The following is a 21,998-nucleotide window of genomic DNA, read 5'->3' on the forward strand; positions in this document are numbered from 1 at the left end:
AGACATGGGCGGGGCATAAAGCAGTGTTGTTAAAGAGGTCTGAGTGTTGAAATCAGCATTAGTCATTGTCAGGAGCTTGGCAATTACCTGATTTTATCCGACCCGGTGCTGGAAGACTGCACAGTCTAGTTCTTTCTTTTGAGCTGCTGGGAAATGAGTCCAGCTCAGAGCAACGTGCACAGAGGTTTGTGCTTCCCTTTCCCAGGAACTGCCACATGGGGCACCAAGTGCTGCCCTTGCCTTCTTGCCCCTGTTTATGACGGAGGGGACACAGCTTTGCCTTTCTAGCCTGCCTCTCCTTGGGCAGGATCAGGGTCCTTTCCCTGTACTAACTGACAAGACCCTTAGGGAGCTAGGTCACCTCTGGCAGTAAATTTATAGATCTTTCATGAACCTACTCTACCCCTGTGTCAGAAATTGGGTGTCTCAGTCTGGGGAGGTGGTTTAGCAGATTAAAGAGCTTGCTACAAAAGCCCGATGTGACTGGCCATCTCCTGGGACCAGGCAAGACTTCCAGTGGAAGGAGTGGGAAACCAACTTAGCCACATAACCTTTGACCTACAGTCTGTCCTGCCTGTGCGATATGTTAGGATAAGTGTGGACTAGAGACTGAAGGAGTAGACAGCCAATGCCTGGTCTAGCTTAAAATCCATGCTGGAGAGTGAGCCCACCCCTGACACTGCCCGGACCACCAGAACCCAGAGGCTGGATGACCTGGAGAACGAGAATAGAACCTATCAAGACTAGAGGGGGAAATGTCAATGTAATGATTCCTAATGATATTCTGCTATGCCTATAGATTGGTGCCTCCTGCAAAACTTCAAAAATAGATCACCAACAGCCCCGAAAGTAATCCCAAGTCTCAACAGATGGGATTACGTGAAAAGAAGAGGTTTCTGTGCAACGAAGGAAGCCATCAGCAGTGCTAACAGACAGCCCACAGAGTAGGAGGATATCTTTGCCGGCACCACTTCAGACTAGGGGCCATTATCCAGAATTTGCAAAGAATCGCAGAAATTAAACAGCAAGAAAATAAAATGGTTTTTAAATTTTCAGATGGAAAGCTCTTTGCTAGCCTGAGGAGAATGGTGGTGTTCACAGCTTCTCTGGCTGCCTGTGGGTCTCTTCTGGCCCTGTCCTGACAGCCATCCTGTGTAGACAGCCTCCGGTGTTCTGCCGTTCTCTAGTGGTTGAATTGACGGGTCCTATACATCTCTCAGCACCTCCGACACCTCTTCATGAGCCCCTCTTAGTATATGGCTTGTTGAGAAGTTCTCTGAAAAGACTGGCTATTTCTTGGCAAATTGGACCCCGTAGGGCTTTTACCAAATTCATAATCAGGGCTGGAGAGACACGAGGGTAACTCTTCTGAGTTTTGGCTTTCTTGTAGGAGTAGCATCCAATGTCAAGATTGTACCTTTTCTTATGCCTTCCCTGCAGCCTCTGATAACACTTTCACGGTTCCTTTGCTAATCAGCCACCATCATGTCGTAGTAGGAAAAAAGTTTTCAGCAGTCTCCCCAGTGACTCTGGTCTTGGGAGGTTTACTTCGGCAGTACCCTGATTTCTCCATTTCTGTTTACCATTGCTGCCCCCAGCGCCAAACTACAGTGTTTCTTCTCTTGTTAATCTGGTGCAGACTGGCAGTTACTTCCAAATGTCTTTCCCGTTGTTCTTCATAATAATATAATTTTATGTGGGTTTCATTTCGTCCAACCAAATACTGCATTACGAGGCTTTCATTGTATCAAGTGTGATAAACATTCAATTAAGTTCTAGGCAGCAGGATGGGAGTGGAGGGATAGACTTCCACTTTCAACTTCTATTTCATGTCATAGACGTAAAGGGCATACTTCCCTCTCTAGTTTCCTACTTCCTGTGAGCTGGGGTGCATGGCAAAGGTCTTGCATATCCATAGCCGGCAGCTTTAGTGGTTAATTGTTGAAGGAGGCCACTTGTTTGTTTCCCAGCCACCCAGCAGCTCAGACCAAAAATAATCACACAGAAACTATATTATTTAAAACGCTGCTTGGCCCATTAGCTCTAGCTTCTTATTGGCTAATTCTTACATATTAATTTAACCCATTTCTAATAATCTGTGTATTGCCATGTGGCTTACCAGCTAAAGTTCTGGCATCTGTCTCCAGTGGGGCTACATGACTTCTCTCCCACTCCGCCCTTTTTTCCCCCAGTATTCAGTTTAGTTTTCCCCACGTAGCTCTCTTCTACCCTATCAAGCCAAACCAGTTACTTTATTAACAAATGGTGTTCACAGCATATAGAGGGGAATCCCACATCACTCCCATTTTCTGTTTAAATAAAAAGGAAGGTTTTAACTTTAACAAGACAGTTATCAAGCAAGAATTATAGTTACAATATTTAAATCTACTTTATCTTTTATCATAACTAAGGAAAACTATAACTATCAATTCTTCAATTCCATCAAAGACTCCAGAAGGATGTAATATTACCTAAGTAAACAGGAAGTGCATTGTAAGCAACTTCCAAAACTCTAGAATTGACAGAGACATCTCGCTGCCTGGATACTCACCCAAAGTTCTTCTGTACAGTTGGGGCATCCATCTTCAGCCTACAGGCCCATAGTATCTAACAGAGTTTTCTATAAAGCAGGAAATTTCAAAGACAATTCTTCCTATATTGACAGTTTGTAAGTTACTTTCTTCTGTGTCCTGCAGAATGTATAGCAGACTCTTTCATGATGCAGGAACCCCAAAGTACCATCCCACCTTTAAGCAAGTTCAGCAGTCATTTCTCTGTGAATCCTCCATGTCCAGTTCATCAAGCAGTCCAAGCAATAGCAGTTTCTTGCCTTAATAGCTAACCAATGCCATAAGGAGCCTCTTTGATGCCCATCTTACTCTTGAAGTAGATTGGTACTGCTAGGAGCAGATATGTCTCATTGTCATGAAAAGTCCTACATTCTTAAAACACTTTTAATGTCATATTTTGTAGTCTTTGAAAGATTTGAAGAATAACTATCCATCTGAAATATACCTCTGTACATCTAGAGAACCTAACTAACATGACTACAAGCTTGACTATTATAGATGACTCTCTATTAACCTATATTTCTTAATTATACATTACATTTTAAAATGAGCTGCACAATCACAATACCTTAATCAAGAGCAAAAATATATGTACACAATATAACAAAATTTACCTAAAATTTTTATCAATAAACCAAGATCCATACCCATGCAAATCTCTATAGCATATCCCCCTTTAAAGAAACATTTATAAACAATATTTGGGAATATGAGCATAGTTATTGTTAAGTTGGGAGCTTAGCCCATAGCCCCTGGCTTGGGAGTTGCATTCCTCTGGACTCCAAATCCTAGCATGCCAGGTCCTGACCCCTCCCTGGGAGGGGGGGGGTGTCAGGACCACTCCCACAGGGTTTTTAAGTGAGCTCCCAGAGGAGAAACATGTGGTTTTCAGGTCTGCATGGGCTCCCTGCTGCCCTGTATCCCTACCATGTGCTGGGCCACCTGAGAGCATCTTACTTAAAACAATGGGCATTTTGATTTGGTTTGATTTGACCTAATTGGATTTCTTACACCGGTGGAGCTGCCCTTTTCTTATTATTTTTACTTATCAGTTATTCTCCAAAATACTTCCTGCTTTTTGTTGGGTGAAGTAATTTTCGGGGGTGTTCACAGTGACCTTTTGGGGGATCTTGGTCCATCAAACCACATTAGCCTGGAATGAATCCACAGGCTCTTATCCTCTGTGGAAACAAAAGAAAAACCTCTTTTCCAAGCAACATATCCTTACACCCAAATTTTGAATTCAAGATACCTTTTATATATATATGTATATGTATATATATATATGTATATATATATATTGGCTTAGCTTAGCAGCCCATACAATGAAATGTCTCTCTGTACTTAGCTCATTCACAGTCAAAAAATTCAAAGAAAACATAATAATATTTATAATCCAGACTCTCTTTGTATATTCCATCTTTACATGGCTTTTCTTACTCTATTAAACCATTTACTTCTTTTTATATTCTTTTTCTTTTCTCTCCCAAGCATGTATACATTTATCCAACATTGTGACCCACTTAAAGGTCTTTTTTAAATCTGAATCTGTCTTTATTGTGTATCTATAATTATTTTCTGACCAGAAGTGTTTCTTAAAATTCTAAGCCCTTCTCTTCAAAGACCTCGAAAGAACGGTACTCAACTTCATATGGAAAAGCAAAAAACCCAGGATAGCCAAAACAATCTTGTACAATAAAGAAACTTCTGGAGGCATCACAATCCCTGACCTCAAACTCTACTACAGAGCTACAGTACTGAAAACAGCCTGGTATTAGCATAACAACAGACAGGAGGACCAATGGAGCCGAATGGAAGACCTGGATATCAATTCACATATCTTCAAACACCTGATTTTTGGACAAAGAACAAAAATATCAAATGGAAAAAAGAAAGCATATTTAACAAGTGGTGCTGGCATAACTGGATATCAACATGTAGAAGAATGAAAATAGACCCATATCTATCACCATGCACAAAACTCAAGTGCAAATGGATCAAAGACCTCAACATAAAGCCAGCCACACTGAACCTTATAGAAGAGAAAGCGGGAAGTACACTTGAACGCATTGACACTGGAGACCACTTCCTAAATATAACCCCAGAAGCACAGACACTGAGAAAAACAATTAATAAATGGGACCTCCTGAAACTGAAAAGCTTCTGTAAAGTAAAGGACATGGTCAACAAGACAAAATGACAGCCTACAGAATGAGTAAAGATCTTCATTAACCCCACATCAGATAGAGGTCTGATCTCCAAAATATACAAAGAACTCAAGAAATTTATCACCAAAAGAACACATAATCCAATTTAAAAAAAAATGGAGTACAGACCAAAACAGAGAACTTTCAACAGAGGAATCTAAAATGGCTGAAAGTAAATGTTCAACATCCTTAGTCATCAGAGAAATGCAAATTAAAACAACTCTGAGATTCCATCTTACACCTGTAAAAATGGCCAAAATCAAAAACACTGATGACAACTTATGCTGGAGAGGTTATGGGGAAAAGGGAACACTTCTGCATTGCTGGTGGGAATGCAAGCTGGTACAACCCCTTTGGATGTCAGTGTGGAGATTTCTCAGAAAATTAGGAAACAACCTTCCACAAGACTCAGTAATACCATTTTTGAGTATATATCCAAAGGATGCTCAATTGTGCCACAAGGACATATGCTCAGCTATGTTCATAGTAGCTTTGTTTGTCATAGCCAGAACCTGGAAACAACCTAAATGCCCCTCGGTCAAAGAATGGATAAGGAAAATGTGGTACATTTACACAGTGTAGTACTACATAGCAGAAAAAAAAATAACGACATCTTGAATTTTGCAGGAAAATGGATGGAGCTAGAAAACATTGTTTTGAGTGAGGCAACCCAGACACAGAAAGACAATTATCACATGTACTCACTCATAGGTGGTTTTTAAACATAAAGCAAAGAAAGCCACCCTACAAACCACAATCCCAGAGAACTTAGACAACAATGAGGACACTAAGAGAGACTTGCATAGATCTAGTCTACATGGGAAGTAGAAAGTATAAAACGACAAGATCTTCTGAGTAAATTGGGAGCATGGGGACCTTGGGGGAGAGTTGATGGGGGGAGGGGAGAGGCAGGGAGGGGAGCAGAGAAAATGTAGGGCTCAATAAAAGTCAATAAAAAATGTATAAAAAAATCTAAGCCCTTCTTATGAACTTAAGTGACGCCATTGCTAGGGGAAATACAGCACTTTCTGCTTGCCCCACCCAGTCGACATGGCAGAGCTGTTCACTGCCTCTGAAAGCCATGCTCACAGCCCCATTTTAGGCACACAGCCAGTCTATGTTGCCATTAGGCAAGTTGTAGCACTCTGTTCACAAACCCCATTTAAATGCTCGGCCTCCTGAAAGAACCATAGGTCGTACTGGTAGCAAGACCCAGAAAGCTGGCATTTCAAAACCACTCACCTTTCTGTCAGCTCCCGCTGAATCAGGAAAACCTCTTTTAAAGTAGCCATGCCAGTAAGCCACGTTTAACTCTGTTTTCTTTTTCAGAGCCCACTCTGTTAGAATAAGCAAGCAAGCAGGTGGCAGTGACTTTGGGCCTCCCTGACAAGGCTCCCTCAGACTTAAATGGATGTTGGCCTCTGAGACCTGCAGGATTCCCAGGTCTCCCCCACATCTTTGTGCCCTCTTCTTGTCATGGTTCTGGATCGGTCTTCCACCCATCACTACAGATGTTGATGACAAGTCAGGTCCCTTGTTCCTTAAAGGCAGATGTGCCTGGTATATTTCACAATCCTTAGCAGCCAGCCTAGGGGCTAGTACATAATAAACCTTTGTAAATGTTTGGGCGAATGAGTGTGAATGGCCAGGATCTCATTCTTGTCTCATCCACTTTCCTCTCTAGACTATGAGGTAATCTCATCTGACAAGCTGGGGAGTATCTTGGCGGCACTGCATATGCATAAGGCCCTGGGTTTAAACCCTAGCATTAAAAAAATGATAAACGCAATGTATGGAACCATAAATAACATCTGTACTTATGGCTATTATAGTCTCTAAAAATAAAAACCAATTTTTTTTTTTACTGAAAAGTCCAACATTTTGCTAGCCTTTGCATGCTCCCGAGTCCTCAGCTTAGTAGAAGGTTGCTCAATTCTTCTATCAGCTTCTGTGTCACAATCTGCTGCTTTGGCTGAGGTGGAAGAAAAATTATGACCTTACACAATTATGTCATTGGGTAAGAGAAGCCCTTAAAATCTCCCTGAAAAGGTCATAGGAAGCCCCAGGCTCCTCTAAACACACCTTTAAGAATCATTGCCCTATTCCTTATTTCCTTATTTCTGGGGCCAGAACCTCCACCCAGGCCTGAGACATCACCTGAGCCTGACAGCTGCTGCCACCACCCAGAACTCAGAGTGTGTTGTTGGAACTCCTTACCAGTGAACCTCATTTCATAGTCCCAAAGATCTTTCTACAGACTGGCTTCCAACAGCCTGATGTTCACACTGATGGCTCCATCTTAGCCGTTGCTAGAATCCAGCTGAGATGGAGGCTAAGGTTGAGATGCCTGCAGCAGGCTACCTTTCCCCCACTAGCATTCCAGCTACCAGTAAGCTCCCCACCAAGAGCCTGCTGCCATGACTCCCTGGGTGCCCAGATCTCTCTCCTTCTGGAGTACGGTTGCCAGACATCCCATAGCAAAGGGTGCCTGTCTGCATTAGGGCTTCTGTTGCTGTGTTAAAATGCAGCGACCAAAAACACCTTAGGGAGGAAAGGGTTCATATTGGTCTTGAGCTTGCAGTCCATCATCCAGATAAATGAGAGCAGGAGCTCAGGCAGAAGTAGACGGAGCAGCATATGTAAAGGCCGCGGAAGGATACTGCTTACTGGTTTGCATCTCCAGGCTTGCTTTTCCCACTTTCTTATAGCACCCAGGATCACCACCCAGCAGCGGCATCCCCTACATTGAGCTGGGGTCTTCCTCTATAAATCATTAATTCAAAACATGCACCACTGTCTTTCTCATGGGCCAGTCTAATCAGGGCATTTTCTCAGTTGAGCTTCCTGCTTCCCAAATAACTCTTGATTATGCCAAACTGACACAAATTAGTCAGCACACCACCCTACCACCCTTCCTGACATATGCCCCCTTTTTACCCCCTTTCCCTGTTGCCTGCTGGGGAATCAGAGACAGCCTGTTTGCAGACTCCTCTGAGATCTATAAGAGGTTATTCCTACTGTGCCTCATGGGCCTGAATTCATCAGAGTCCCTGCCATGATGTTTATTTATGGCACTGAGGCTGAACTCTCCTCAGAGCCTCCACCACGCACCTGTTTGTCTGTCCCTAGTGTTAATAAATCTTTTAATGAATCTCATTGGTTTTTTTATTTTTTGAGAATTTATTTTCTTCTATTTTATGTGTTTTGTCTGCATGTATGTCTAAGCACCACACGCACTCAGTATGTGCAGGGGCCGGAAGAGGACATCAGATACTCTGGAGCTAGAGTTACAGGCAGTTGTGAGCTGCATAATGTGGGAGCTGGGAGTTGAACCTCGGTCCTCTGGAAGGGCAGCCAGAGCTCCTGACCACTGAGCCATCTCTCCAGCCCTAATGAACCTTTTGACTCCAAAACTTAATCTGCCTCAGTGTCCCTCTTGAGTCCTAAACACCAGACCTTTCACTCATGAGCCGAGTTCCCTGTGAGTTTATTGTTCAGCAGGCAATTGTTCAGTAGAGGCAGAGCAAACACTCAGACTAGTGCCTTCTGATACTAGCAACCTCTTTTCTTCCTGGCCTCTGAGATCAGTGGAGCCAGAGCCTGATCTTCCCTACAGCAAGCCAGACTATGGAGATTTCAGCACCTGCCTGACTTGCACCTTCATATAGAATAGCAACTGATACTCATTGAGAGCCTGAGACAGACATTAAGCATCCTCTTTGTTTTCTACCAACCCCAGATAGGCCGGAATCAGCCTCCCATTGTAAGTCATCAAGGCTCAAAGAAATTTAAGCATCCTGAGTTATCTGGCTAATAACTGGTAGCACCATTACTTGAATCAGGTGGCCTTATTCCAGGCCATCACAATAGACACACAAGTGCTCCCCTACAGATCCTAGTTGGATCTCCCACAAATATTCTATTTCTTTCATTGTCAGTTCTAGAAATATATTGAGAACGACAGTTTTTCCTAATATCCTGAGGATACAAGATTATACCTGAACCATGATTCCCACTTAAAGAAAGCAGAGTGATGGGTTAGTGAGATAGCTCAGCAGGCAGAGGACAGTGCTGCTAAGCCTGCCTGAACTGACTCTGGAGGGTTGTCCTCTTATCTCCACAGGTGCCCCCAAGGAAATAGATAGAGGAATGGATGGAGATAGATAGATAGATAGATAGATAGATAGATAGATAGATAGATAGATAGATAGAGGTAGATAGATAGATAGATAGATAGATAGATAGATAGATAGATAGATAGATAGCGATGGGTAGATGTTTTTAAAAAGGCACGGTGTGGCGAGGCAGACACACTTCTCTACAGCCAGCAGTGACAAGGGGCAGTCAGTCCATATTCATTTACGGGAAAACAAGAGTCATGAAAGGCTGAGGTCTTTATACTCCTCCCCAACTCCATGGTGACCAGATCCAGCCTAGGTCATGGCTCAGAGACTCATGTATATAGGGACAGTCCCAGGTGTACCTTTGAGATAACAAAAATGTTTTCTAAAACAAACAGTCATTGTTTCTACACAAAGACCTTCAGTGTTTCCTCCATCAACAAAAGGTCACAGCCATCCTTCTGAGAAGACAAAAGCCTGGAAACTCTTTCATAAATATCATGACTGGAGGTGGGGAGGCAGTGAGTGGGCAGGGCCATCATTCACTTCCCTGTATGTCTGCTGGGTAATACTCATGACAGGATGGACTCCATTACAATGAGCCTTTCTGAATGACCAATCAATTCCTGCACTATTCACAATGACATTTTCCTAATCTTTTGGCATGGAAATAATACTATCTATCCCTTACAGAATGGCTGTCATGGTCAAGTGAGGTCATAGGTGTAAATGCTCTTTGGCTTCCAGGGCTACATCATGACATTATGAAGAGATTGGTGGCTCCCGTGTTGCCTGACTAAAGAAGATAGCTCTGTGTTAGCCAAATGAGTCACCAGATAGCCATCAAGTTGCTAGAGGGAAAGATAAGGGAGAGGGCATTAGGTCAGCATGGCTGCCTGCAGCAGTTAGTTCATTAGGGCTCATCTCAGGCCCAACTGCTACGCAGGTCATGTACAACTTCATAGGCTATTTCTATTCTTTCCGCTGCCAGGATTCTAGTTTCTGAAATGAAGGCCCTAGTGGGTGGTTCCTGCCATGGGTCTAATTCTTCATTCCTAAAACCCTCCTCTCCTCACAGCAAAGTCTGTCTTTTCCAATTTGTACAAAAAAGGCGTGACTCACAAAGACGGCATAAGAAGACTGTCTATCCCACTACAAATCGAAGACAAGAAAATTGAGGCTGATTGTTGCATCATTTTATCCCCACTTAATACTAAAAATTATGAATGAGAATATCCAATTTTGATGGAATCTTATACTGGTATGATCTTATAGCCAGTGTTGTAATAAATACGTGTTATATTTAACAGAGGCCAACAGCAACACACAGCACCAAGAAGCTATCCCCATCTTCGGGCTTAATCTCCTCAGAAGTGCCCAGGGAACAAATTTAACAAAAGCAAGAGAAGACAACAGGTATGGACATATTTATCCGTAATCAATACTCCAGTAATAAGAGGAAATTGAAATTAACTGAGATGTAATTGTGATCATAAAAATTAAAACATATCAACTACTCAGAAAGAGAGTATTGCTGCTGAAGATATATATGAAAAGTGTTTTATATATATATATATATATACATATATATATGTAAAGTGTATATATGTGTGGATAATGTTGGTAGTACAAAAATCCTTTGAAATGCCTTTGGACAGGGTGGAGGTGAATTCTAAACATGAATGTCTCTTGGCGACTTCACCTTGTATTTTCAGCATAGCAATAGAAGAAAGGACTGTAGATAGCAGCAGCCTCTTAAGATTTTACTTCTGCTTGGGTAGGGAAGGGAGTTGATTCCAACCAGATGACTAGGGAAAGTGCTTGTTCACAAGAAACTCTTCCTAATCAATGAGGTAGGAGGTGGACCATGCCAATAAAGTAACATCTGCACCATGTTCCCACTGTACTCATCCCAAATCTCAGCCTGGGAGAAGGACCACCAGCTGCAGAATTGACTTCCTGCTTCTTCCTCTCACTTCCTGTCTCCAGGGAAGCTCTTTGACACACTGAAACTTTTTCTTGTTTGTGAAAGGGGAGTAAAAATTGAACTAGTTTTGCAGAACACTTGGAAGCAGTTGCTCCAGAAACTGATCAGTAAAACCCAGTTGTTTCTGCTCTCACCAGCAGTGGCGGTAAACTGAGGCCCTCTGGAGCAATTGCTAACTTAAACGTCTGGAGTCTCCAGAATGATCCTCAACTGATGCTGTCCCTGGTGGAACCAAATACAACATTTAAAGGCATTTTCATATGTATTCTTTCTTTATTTTTATCTTATGTGAAGTGTTTTGCTAACAAGTATGTAAATGAGCACATGCATGCGATTCCTGTGGAGGGAATCAGATTCCCTGGACTGGAGTTACAGACAGACATGTAACTATGAGCAACCATGTGGATGCTGGGAATCAAACCCGGTCCTCTTCAAGAGGTGCCAGGTTCTTAACTGCTGAGCCATCTCTCCCACCCCTTCTTCATTTTTAAATTGACAGACAATACTTGCATGACCATGAGGAGCAATGTGATGTTTCCTTACCATTCTATGCTGTGTATGCTGACCCAATAAGATGAATCAAAACAGTCATTACCTTTAATACTCATCATTTTTATTGTTAAAAAAACTGTTTAAACCTCTTCTTTTTTAGTTATTTAAAAGTTTCTAGTGCTTTCTAATGAACCGTAAAGGTGATTTTGTTGGATTACTCACTATGAAGTCCAAATTAGCCTCAAACTCAAGTGATTTACCTACCCCTGCCTCTCAAATGCTGGAATTAAAGGTGTGCACTAATGCTTTTGTCCTAATAAAGGGTACTTTTAATACACTTTAAAAAGTAAGGACCAGGGGTATAGATCAGCATGGGGAATTCGCCTAGCATGGATGAGGTCCTGAGCTCAGGACTCAGTATTGTAACCAGCAACACAAAACTCTGAGCACAGTGCCCAGGCTTATCTTCCCAGTACTCAGGAGAGAAAGGCAGGATTGGGGGCTCAGAGATAACCTGGGCTACCTGTTTTCACACACAAACAACAGCAAACTAACTGAATAAACTGATAAAGGTAGATTTTTCATTTCATTTTTTAGTTTTGTTTGTTTTAATACAAGGTCTCTTTATATAGTTCTGGCTGTCCTGGAACTCCCTATATAGAATAGGCTGACCTCAAATTCACAGATATCCTCTTCCCTCCCAGTATTAGGATTAAATGTGTATGCAGCCACACCCAACCTGATTTTGTTGTGTTTTGTTCTTCTTGTTGTTTGTTTTTTTTAAGCAGTTTAGGTTCACTGTGGAATTGAACACAAGGCACAAAGTTTCCCAGCCTCCTCCGACCCCCGTACACACAGCCATTCCTGTATGAAAATCCCAGATGGAAAGACACAGCGGTTATACAATGCACCTGACACAGCAGTTGGCCCGGGCAGACCACCTGGAGTCCTTTAGCGATCCTCTCTTTGTCTCTCTCTACCTTCAACCCCAGGCAACCGTTGCCAGCCCTTAGTGTCTTCCAGAATGCCACGTAGTTGGAATCATGCATTATATAACTTTTTCATACTGGCTTCTTTCTTTAAAAATTTTTGTTTTCATTTATTTTTAAAATAAGGCTAGGGGGACCAGGGGAAAGTGTTGTAATTCCACTAGAGAACATAGAGATAAATTACTTCCAGAGATTGAGCGATGCTCCTCCTGCACGGTAGCTCCAGAAGTAGTTCTGTTATAACGTATAAAACGGCAGGTTTGTAAAAAAGGAAGTTGAGATGAATTACCCTTCAGATAAATTTTACCAGAAGACTCAGCATCAGGGCCTGAGGTGGGAGAGCAAGGCTTCAGGTCTACAGAAGCACTCCATGAGGAAAGAGAAATACATCATAGCCATAGGCAGCCAAGAAAGTAGGGGTAGCATAATGGGAGAGACAGGAGAGTCAGTCCCTTCGGTTTAGAAAAAGCTAGAAGGTTTTCGGGGGGGGGGGGGTATGTGTAAGTTCCGTATCATGCGGCCTCTGTGGGGATAAGAATCACAGTTCAGGGCTGCCCTGTGTTTGGGTAGCAGAGAATGCAGCAAGTTGACAGCTGCATGCAAGAGGGAGAGAACTCAGCTCTGTGAGAGCTGCCATGGCGTAACATTCCCACTTACAACAGAAGCAATGATGCCACAGGGTACAGCGCCAGTCAGATGCCCCTTGGTACATTTCTTCCAGTAAAGAACATTAAACAAATCAGGGCTGAGCTTAGGCAACTAAGCTCTCTGAAACTGTCACAACATGTCAGGCTGAGCAAATGGCCCATACGATGGCCGTATAACCCTCCGGGGAGACTGAGACTCAAAGAGACTGAACCACGAGTTCAAGGTCCCCCAGATGAGCCCAAACCTGAGAATTCAGAACCCCGACTTCAATCTCTACATAAGCCACCCTTGGTCACTATGTGGCCATGACTCCTTTCAGAAAAAAAGAAATTCCTGAGCTCGGAGAGCAGGCTGCTTAAGAACAAAAATGACACAGTCATTCTAGCACTTGGGGGGCTGCCGCCTTAGAGACTGCAGAGGGGCAGATAGTGCAAACGCAGAAAGATCTAGAAAGGAGGTTAGCTCCTGGAGCAGAACATCACATACATGACTTCTGTTCGATGTCAGACACAGAGAAGGAGGCTTCACGGATGAAAGAAAGTAGAGCTATCCACAGAATTGGCTTCCCATGGGACAATAAAATCCTTGTGGGTGTCCCCAGGGTGGGGCTGGTGGGGTACCAAATAGAACCCTATGGAAGGAATCCTGATGAAATGATATTGAATCCTCTGTATCTTAAACCTGCTCACTGTCTAAGTCTCCTCCAGTATTTTCCAATAGTCAGTGAGCTCCACTCTAGGATTCTCTAATAGGGAGTGAGCTTGGCCCAGCCCATTGGCCTACATCAGAGCCATAAGCTCACAAGGAAACAGGCGGACACAGCTCAAGCTTCCACCCTTCCAGCCCCATAGCCAGGAGTCGGGAGGATTCACTGTGACTCCGGAGGACTGGCAAGTGCTAACCCTGTTCAAAGCTGGTGTGACTTGATGACATTATCTGCAGGGAAAGGCTTTATTTGCGGGCATTGGCAGCTGCCACAGCTATAAGGAGGGGAGGAACCTCCTGCCCTAACAGATGGTGACAGCAGAAAACACACCAGCAAACCAGCCTCCTGTAGTCAGAAACTCAAAGGGCTTGAATGGGACCCACGGCCCGTATCCCATCATCTCTGCCCCACAATGCACTGCTTGCTGTGGGAGGGAAACGCTCTGAGCAGCACAGGGTAGACCCAAGAAAGTAGCACATCTGCTCAACCACCGAAGGAATGCGCTGTTGGTGGCGGGCACAGACGACGGTTCCCATCATGCACCACCTGCATTATCAGTCCTTCCCGTTCACTTTACCAGTGATTTGTGCATTCTGAAAAGCAGGATGCCAGCTGCAGGACGGATGCCGACTAGTTAGAGAGGTGCTGCAGTCGGGGGAGAGCGAGCTGCAGCTTTGATCAACACGCAGAACACTGCTGCAGGAGGCAAACCACGCTTGCTGTGCAGCTCTTAACTGAATGCGGCACCGATTTCCTTGCTACAGGCCAAACCGTCTGCGTGCCCCAGCTTTCTCATCTTGAATGCTCTTCGACGCCATCTTTCACAGTCTACATTTATGCTTTTTCTGCCTGGATTCAGGCATCTGTCCTGGCCTACTCTGGGGTCCTGACAAGATACATCCTCAGCTGCAGCCGCTGTGAGCACTCTCTGTTCCCTTTTAAAAGGTGGGCCTTGCCCACTTCCCATCTCTTTCTTTCTCTCTTTCTCTTTTGTTCTCTCCCTTTCTCTCTCTCTCTTCTAGCACTCTTGTCCCCAGGACTAGTCTCTGCTCCTCTCTCTGCTCCCTTTATGCCCCTTCTTTGTCCCACTCTCTGCCCCCCTCTCTGCCTCTCTCTCTCTCTGCCCTTTCTCTCTCTTCTTCCAATAAACCTCCCTTGTGAGCCCTGTTTCGTGGCATGAGTTCTCTTCCTGGTGTTTTTAAACAGATTACAATACTTTCTGCTTACTTCTCTGAACCTGGACACCAATCTCACCAGCTAGTGCCCAACAGAGACTGCCCCAGCTGCCCGTGTGGAGCAGTCTTTCCCAAAGGGCACTGCCTCACCCCTGAACCCCAGCCCTCTCCTCAGGAACCCCCTAAGACCTGAATCATTGTCTTCCTGCCCCTAAAGATACATGGATCAGACAACATGATATGACAACGAATCACACAAAACCCACTAAACAGAAAGGGCTTAAACATCTCCCTGTCGACACACCAAGACTGTTGGTTCGGTATTAGACACTTAATCTTGAGAATTGGGTTTCCCAGTAATTTGGGAGAAATGTCCTTTCATTAAGAACTTCTCTACCATCTGGGTTACCTCCATTGAACTCGTAGTGGGAGAAGCCACTGGAGCTGTGTATTGGTGTGTACACAAAATCCCCAGGATCTACACACCTCACATGGATGTTCGAGCATTGCCTATGTACAGACATGCCACACATGTGTGTCTCTCACAGGCAGATGCCCATAGGACAATGGATACTCACACAGACAGATATCCACGAGGAACACGATGTATACCACAAGCTCCCTCAGGGTGGTCTTGACATAGAGTTCTCTGTTCTCAGCTGTATTCTCAGTCAGGGTTGTTCCCCAGAGTCCTAAGGGAGTGGAAGATGCTCAGAGTCCCCAACAGCACATCTTTCCAGTTATTCATTCCTCCCTATCCCTAGACCTCACCCCGTCTCCACTCTGCCTTTCCTTTCCCATCCTATGACCCCTGGGACCTGGTTATTCCACCCGCACCCCGGCTTGCCCTCCTACAAAGTCCGTGGGAGACAAAGTGAGAACACTGGGTGGAAGAGAAGCAGTGAAGGGGGTGGGCATCTGCTCCAGGTGGGTCCCCCCACCTCAGTCCCCCAGGCACCACACTCCTCCATACCCTCTGGGTCCCCAAGTGATGACAGTGCCGAGTGACCTTTCTGGGAAAACAGGAGCCTGGCCTCTGTGTCCTGGGCCAAGCAAATCTGACACAAACAAATTACAGACACCAAGATTGCTTCTTCTTTGGGTCCCTTTTGTCCCCCCACCAAACTTTATGTGGTCCCTTTTCTGACTCCAACACCCAAGGAGACCCTGTCCTCACGCCCAGTACCTCTGATGCTGTGGCAGATGTGGAAGCAGCAGCTGGACACTAGTGTTCTCTGTGTCTTCTCCTGGCACCTGTCTTCAGGCTTCTTGGGTTGAGGCTGGGCGAGTGCCCCACTGGAGACAGTGCAGATCCTTGGGGTCCCATTTGGGGAAGGGGGGCTGCTGTAGACAGGATTGTCCCAGGCTTCGCTCCCCAGTGTTTGCCGCGCCTGCCCTTTGAGACATTCCATAATATTCACAGGGAAGGAGGTGGCGGGAGACCTGGCACCACAGGTGCCCACTCTCACAGGAAACACAGGGACAAAAAGGCCCAGCCTGACTCTGACAGTAGAGAGCCCAGGGAATGATGGCTGGGAGCAGCTGCTCTCATTCAGCCTTGGCCTTCTGTCTGGGTGGGGGAGCTGAGCTCACCTAGGGGAGGGAGCAGGAGGATGGTCATCAATCCTGTCAGATCTCCTCTTTCTCTCTCTCTCTCTCTCTCTCTCTCTCTCTCTCTCTCTCTCTCTCTCTCTTTCTCTCTCTCTCTTTCTCTGAGTCAGGGCATAAAAGGAAAGGAACTGTTAGGGAACTAGAATTAAGATTTAAAGAGGGGAGAGAAAGGGGAGTGAGGATGCTATATAGACAGAGTGGAGAGAGGGAGAGAGAGAGGGAGAGAGGGAGGGAGAGGGGAAGGAAGGGATAGAGGGAGGAAGGGAGGGAGGGAGAGAGGGAGAGAGGAAGGGAGGGAGGGAGGGAGGAAGGGAGAGGGGAGTGCTGGGTGGGATGGAGCCGGAAATGGGATGTCCACACTTCCCACTGTTGGGATGAACAAAGGGCGGTGTGGGAGCTAGGGAAAGGGAAGGCTGCAGAACTCTATGGTGGGCCTGAACTGACATTCACTAAAGACAAACTCCTGAAAGGACTAACAGGGATTAGGGTGAAGACCAAGGCCGAGGATGAGCAGGGTGAGAGGTGTTCCTCCATACCAGCTCAGTCAAGGACCTCTCCGGGCCCCCAGTGTGCCTCCAGGAGCTGTCGGCTTAGTGGCTGGAGAAGGTATCTCCCCACTACACCATTAGAGCCCAGTGGAAACCAGAGGCAAAGGGAAGCACTGTGCCAGATTTCAAAGGACAAAAGAGCTCTGCTGGTGATGGGGACAGGGACAGTATTGCAGAGTTCCAGGCTGGTTTTGCTTCGCTGAAGTTTGACTTCATGGCTTATTGGTGTCACACACCCGTTGAGATGTACTTCTTGAGAATGTGGGGCTCGCTTTAGGTAGACAGGCTATGGGCTGGTAGAGAGGACAGTTCACAGAGCCTAGGGCAAGGGTGAGGTGACTTGGAGCCTTTAGAAGCATTAGGCTTAGAACAGTGAATGGAAGTGTGGCGAGAGAATGAGAGCTACCGAGCTTGGTCTGCGCTCCCTCTTCCTTGGCTTTCTGGATAGAGACTTGGCATGGACCTCTGATCGCATGCTTGTGCCCGGCTCCAGCCTTTGCTCACTTGCCCAGATTTCCCTATAAACAAGAGCTTTGGTCTAGAGCAGTGCTGGCGCTGTAGTATTGGTAGTTATCTACAGGCTCCACCAGGTTAGTCTCCAGTCCCTTGGCTGCAGGGGATTCTACTAACCATGGACTTTTGCCTACGGTTACTTTAGTCACACTGGCTTGAAGCCCACTTTCAAGTTTAGAAAGCAAAGAGGTCTGCAGATCTCCAGCCCTGAGTATTCCCAGGGAGATACCTTGACCTGGTGTAGGCGCCACCTCATGGTTAAACTGTGTCTCCCTAAATTCTAAGACAGAGAAGAAAACGTAGCTGTCATACCTCTGAACCTATCACATGAATTTCCTGCCCAAGACCCCAACACTGGAAAGAGGTGACTCCTTCCATGGCTTGCATCTAAGGACTGTGACCCAGAAGGACACGTGTCCATCTCTCCACTGTACCAGCCAGTGAGAAGCATTAAGGTGCCTGCTTTTCTTGGAGGAAAGGTTAAGGAGCTGGGCCAGGGTAAAGTATCTTGCATTGGAGCAGCTGAGTGAGTAGGGAGGGCGCTGCTGGCTCTCAGCTAAGAGCCTTTTGAACAGTTGCACAAGGACTCCAGACTTGTAAAATTAGTCCCTGGGATGGGGTCAGGAATGGGATGGCAACAGTGTGGTCCCTGAGAAGCAGAGAGAGGAACATGAGCTGGTTTCCCATTCCCTTGGGAAGTTCTGAAATCTGGAGGTGACCTGTGATCAGCAGGGGTCTGAATGGACTGAACGTGAGCTGGTTTCCCTTTCCCTTGGGCAATTCTGAAATCTGGAGGTGACCTGTGATCAGCAGGGATCTGAGTGGACTTGAGGACATTCCTCCTGTAACAGGTCTCCCCATTCTGAGAGTTCCAGACCACGGTTGACTGCTTTTTCCTAGGCACCTACCTGGAGCCCATCCGATCGCTTTTCCCTGCTCAGTACTGAGTCCTTGTGCGTGGATGAGATCACACCACCCTGTGGGCAGGCAGTGCAGCACAGGCTGAGAAATCTCAGAAGGTATCCTCCTTCCTCTGCTGTTTAAACTTCCTCAGGAAGTCACAAATCAAATAGAAATTTCATGGTGTTTTTGTTTGCTATTTCTCCAAGTTCTCAAGCCTCCTGGGTTTCCAACTTGCCTTGTTAAAAAGAGCAAACAGTGTAGACGGGGGACCTTCAGGCTCAGGCTGCCTGGTTCAGGCTCAGGCTGCCTGGTTCCGGCTCAGGCTGCCTGGTTCAGGCTCAGGCTGCCTCTTGACTTCAGGTTCTTGAATGTGAACAAAATCTAATGCTGGCTCCCTAACTCACCACGGTCTGTCTCTGAGCAAGAAGCTGTTGAGGTTAGTTTACTGTCTACAGAGTGTTGAAGACAATAGCCTCTTGGACCTGGAGGGCCTAAAAAACCAAATGGAGGCGTTCTTAACTGTGTCCTTAAAGCGCAGGCCAGACTTCACGTCTTCCCACAGCATCCATCTCTGTGCAGTCCACTCAGGCAGTTCGTGGCCAAGTGGACACTTTCAGCCAGTACCGTGTTGACACTGTCTCTAAACAACATGGAGAACCGGCTGTGTCCACATAGCCCTATCCTAGCAATTAGCACCGGGGAACTAGGGTGATGCCCATGGTCTGGAAGGATTTGAAAGCTGTTGAATGAGAGGGTTCCTGAGTGGACTAATGGCAGGCCATGTGGCCCATCAAACCAAAAGCACACGTGCTCAGAAAGCCCTTTAATCCCCTTCGTGAGCTGATCCCACCGGTCCACTGGCATGAGAATCATTCTGGTGCTATCCTAGTGTGGAGTGGGAGGGTGGCCGCCCATATTTGTCATCAGCATGTTCCCGTTTCTCACCACAGCAACCCTGGAAAACTTCCTCAGAGCTTCCCAGGTTCCCCAGACTCTGACTAGCTGGGAAGGCATATGGTGAAGTGTATGCTGAGAGCGAGAAGAGCCGCATGGAGAGGGACACCAGCTCCCAGGGGTTCTGAGGAAGCAGGGTGAGTTGACCAGGGAGTGGGACAGTCCCAAAGGGAAACTGGAGAGAGGTGGCATTTGAAATGAGCTTTCTAGGCGGGGGACATAGCAGAGATGGAGAGAAAGCATGGCTACCATGTATTTGCCACCCAGAGGCCAAGCACATTGCAGCGTATGAGCTTAGTCAACTCTAGCTACTGCTTTGTTAGCGCGAACTATCTAACTACTCAGCCATCTCTCCAGCTCTGGGTTCAATTCCCAGCCCCCAAGTGGCAGTTCACAATTGTCTGTAATTCCAGTTGGGTCCCCACCCAACACCCATGGCAAAACACTAATGAACATAAAATAAAAATAATAAATTTTTAAAAGCCGGTTGAGAGAGTGCTTATGAGGCTAGCAAGAAACTCAGCACTAGGGAAATTCCCAGGAATCCACAAGGATGACCCAGCTAAGACCCTAAGCAATAGCTCCTCCCTCTCTTCAATAGCTTCTCCTCCTTCTCTTGAGCAAAAGTCAAGACCATACTGGGGGCACCCACTGAAACATCTGACCTGAGCTAGTGGGAGCTCACTGACTCCGACTAACAGCAAGGCGGGGTGGGGGGCTGCATAGGATCAAACTAAGCCCTCTGAATGTGGGTGACAGTTGTGTGGCTGGGGCAGACTGTGGGGCCTGGCAGTGGGACCAGGACTTATCTCTAGTGTTTGCACTGACTTTCTGAAGCTCATTCTCTCTGGAGGGAGACCTTGCTCAGTGTGGATATAGCGGGGAGGGCCTTGGTCCTCTCAAAGTGCTGTGCCAGACTTTGTTGACTCCTCATGGGAAGTCTTACCCTCTCTGAGGAGTGGATGCGGGAGAGGGATGGGGTGAAGGTGTGGGGAGTGAGAGGATGGGAGGAAATGGAACTGAGATTGGTATGTAAAAATAAGAAAAGATTGTTTTAAAATTAAAAAAAAAAAGCCAGGTGGTGGTGGTGCACCCCTTTAAGCCCAGCACTCAGGAGGCAGAAGCAGGTGGATGTTTGTGAATTTGAGGCCATCCTGGTCTACAGAGTGAGTTCAGGACAGCCAGGGCTACACAGAGAAACTATATCTCGGCAAATGAAAAAAAAAAAAAAAAGTAGCTACAAAAGTGCTGTGTTTGTTGTGGCCACCAGGTGGCAGCAGGATGGGCGTTTCCTACCTCAGTACAAATGAAGGCCCTCCTGAAAGAAGCAGACAGACCAGTGTGGAAAGCACCTTCCCTCTCCACTGCTCCTTCCTGTTTCCTCCTCTTTTCTTATGGGGGAACTGAGAGCACTTGTCTGGATCCAACAATGTCTTAATCCCCAGGGTTTGGTCATTCCAGAAGCTTCCTAGACATCTATGAGGAGAAGCAGTCTAGTGGGCACAGTTTTTAATCGGGGGAAACCCCTGTGAGAAAACGACGGGGGGGGGGGTGTTCACCAGGGTTGAGAGGGGTGTAGTGTGTCAGTGCCGGTGCTCTGGTCTGTTTCTGAGGGAGGGAGTCAGAGGGAAGGAGGGTAAGTGAATGGCTGTGGTGTGAAGATGGTTGCTAGAAACTTCAGGGAGCCACACAGATGGGGGGGGGGCGGCTGGGTTCAGTGCTGAAGGGCTCTGGCTGCTCTTCCAGACCCAGGAAGCAGCACCCACATGGTGGCTCACAGCCATCTGCAATTCCAGTTCCAATGCCCTCCTTTGACCTCTGAGGGCACCAGGCGTGCACACGGTACACAGATATACACACACAGGCAAAGCATCCGTGCACACACAATAAAAATAAATCTTTAAGAAGAAATAGACCGTTAACTGAGTGCTGCTTCCCCTGGGATTGGGCTCAGGGGGACCCTCCCTGATTGGCCTCTCTGCTCCTGGGTTAAGAGCCATCAAGGAGAATGTGACCCTGGGTAAGGAATCTTGGTCAATGTCTCTCCCTGTCGTTGAAGTTCTGTGATATCTATCTTCTCCTTATGGCCCCCATACTTCAGAGAAGGGGCAGCCTCAGTTTTTGGAAGTGTCTACCAAGTGCCATGCCTGCCCACCTCTGGGAGGACAAGTCAAACCTCACTGCCTTCTGTCAGTCCCTCCCTCACCCCACCCCTACACCGCCACTCTGGCAGAAATTCCTCCCAGTCTCCCTGAACGGGACTCCTGCTGTTCTTCTGATCATCCAGACACACTCACCAAGTCAGCCCTACTTCTTCCCACCTCTACTTTTGACTCATTGCTTACAGTCCTTAACTGTAAATGCCTGTTAGCTTCAGGCCCAGGCACCAGCCTGCCCTGGCAGGAGCCTGATTGGCCAACATCAGGTCCTAGACCCTTTCTGGACACCCAGTTTCACAGGTCACTCTACCATGGTACCAGAGTCAGCGATGAGGTCACTACCCCGGTGTGATGACTAGTTTTATATCAACTTGACACCAGCTAGAGTCATCTGAGAGATGGGATCCCCAATTGA

The 21,998-nt window shown here is 46.3% G+C and overlaps 2 protein-coding genes across 2 annotated transcripts in view; both read right to left on the reverse strand.

Annotated features, from left to right (window-relative positions):
• Positions 1 to 16,310, reverse strand: part of Pkd2l1 (polycystin 2 like 1, transient receptor potential cation channel) — a 34,364-nt gene extending 18,054 nt beyond the window's left edge. The window contains 2 exon segments of the mRNA XM_075975266.1: positions 15,474 to 15,587; positions 16,082 to 16,310. Of these exon segments, the coding sequence (XP_075831381.1) occupies positions 15,474 to 15,587; positions 16,082 to 16,307 (340 nt within the window). The 5' untranslated portion in view covers positions 16,308 to 16,310.
• Cwf19l1 (CWF19 like cell cycle control factor 1) overlaps positions 1 to 21,998 on the reverse strand; it is a 299,806-nt gene that overhangs the window by 55,867 nt on the left and 221,941 nt on the right. The window lies entirely within an intron of this gene.

Source organism: Microtus pennsylvanicus, chromosome 5, assembly GCF_037038515.1.
Source record: "Microtus pennsylvanicus isolate mMicPen1 chromosome 5, mMicPen1.hap1, whole genome shotgun sequence".
In the NCBI taxonomy this organism is placed as follows: domain Eukaryota; kingdom Metazoa; phylum Chordata; class Mammalia; order Rodentia; family Cricetidae; genus Microtus; species Microtus pennsylvanicus.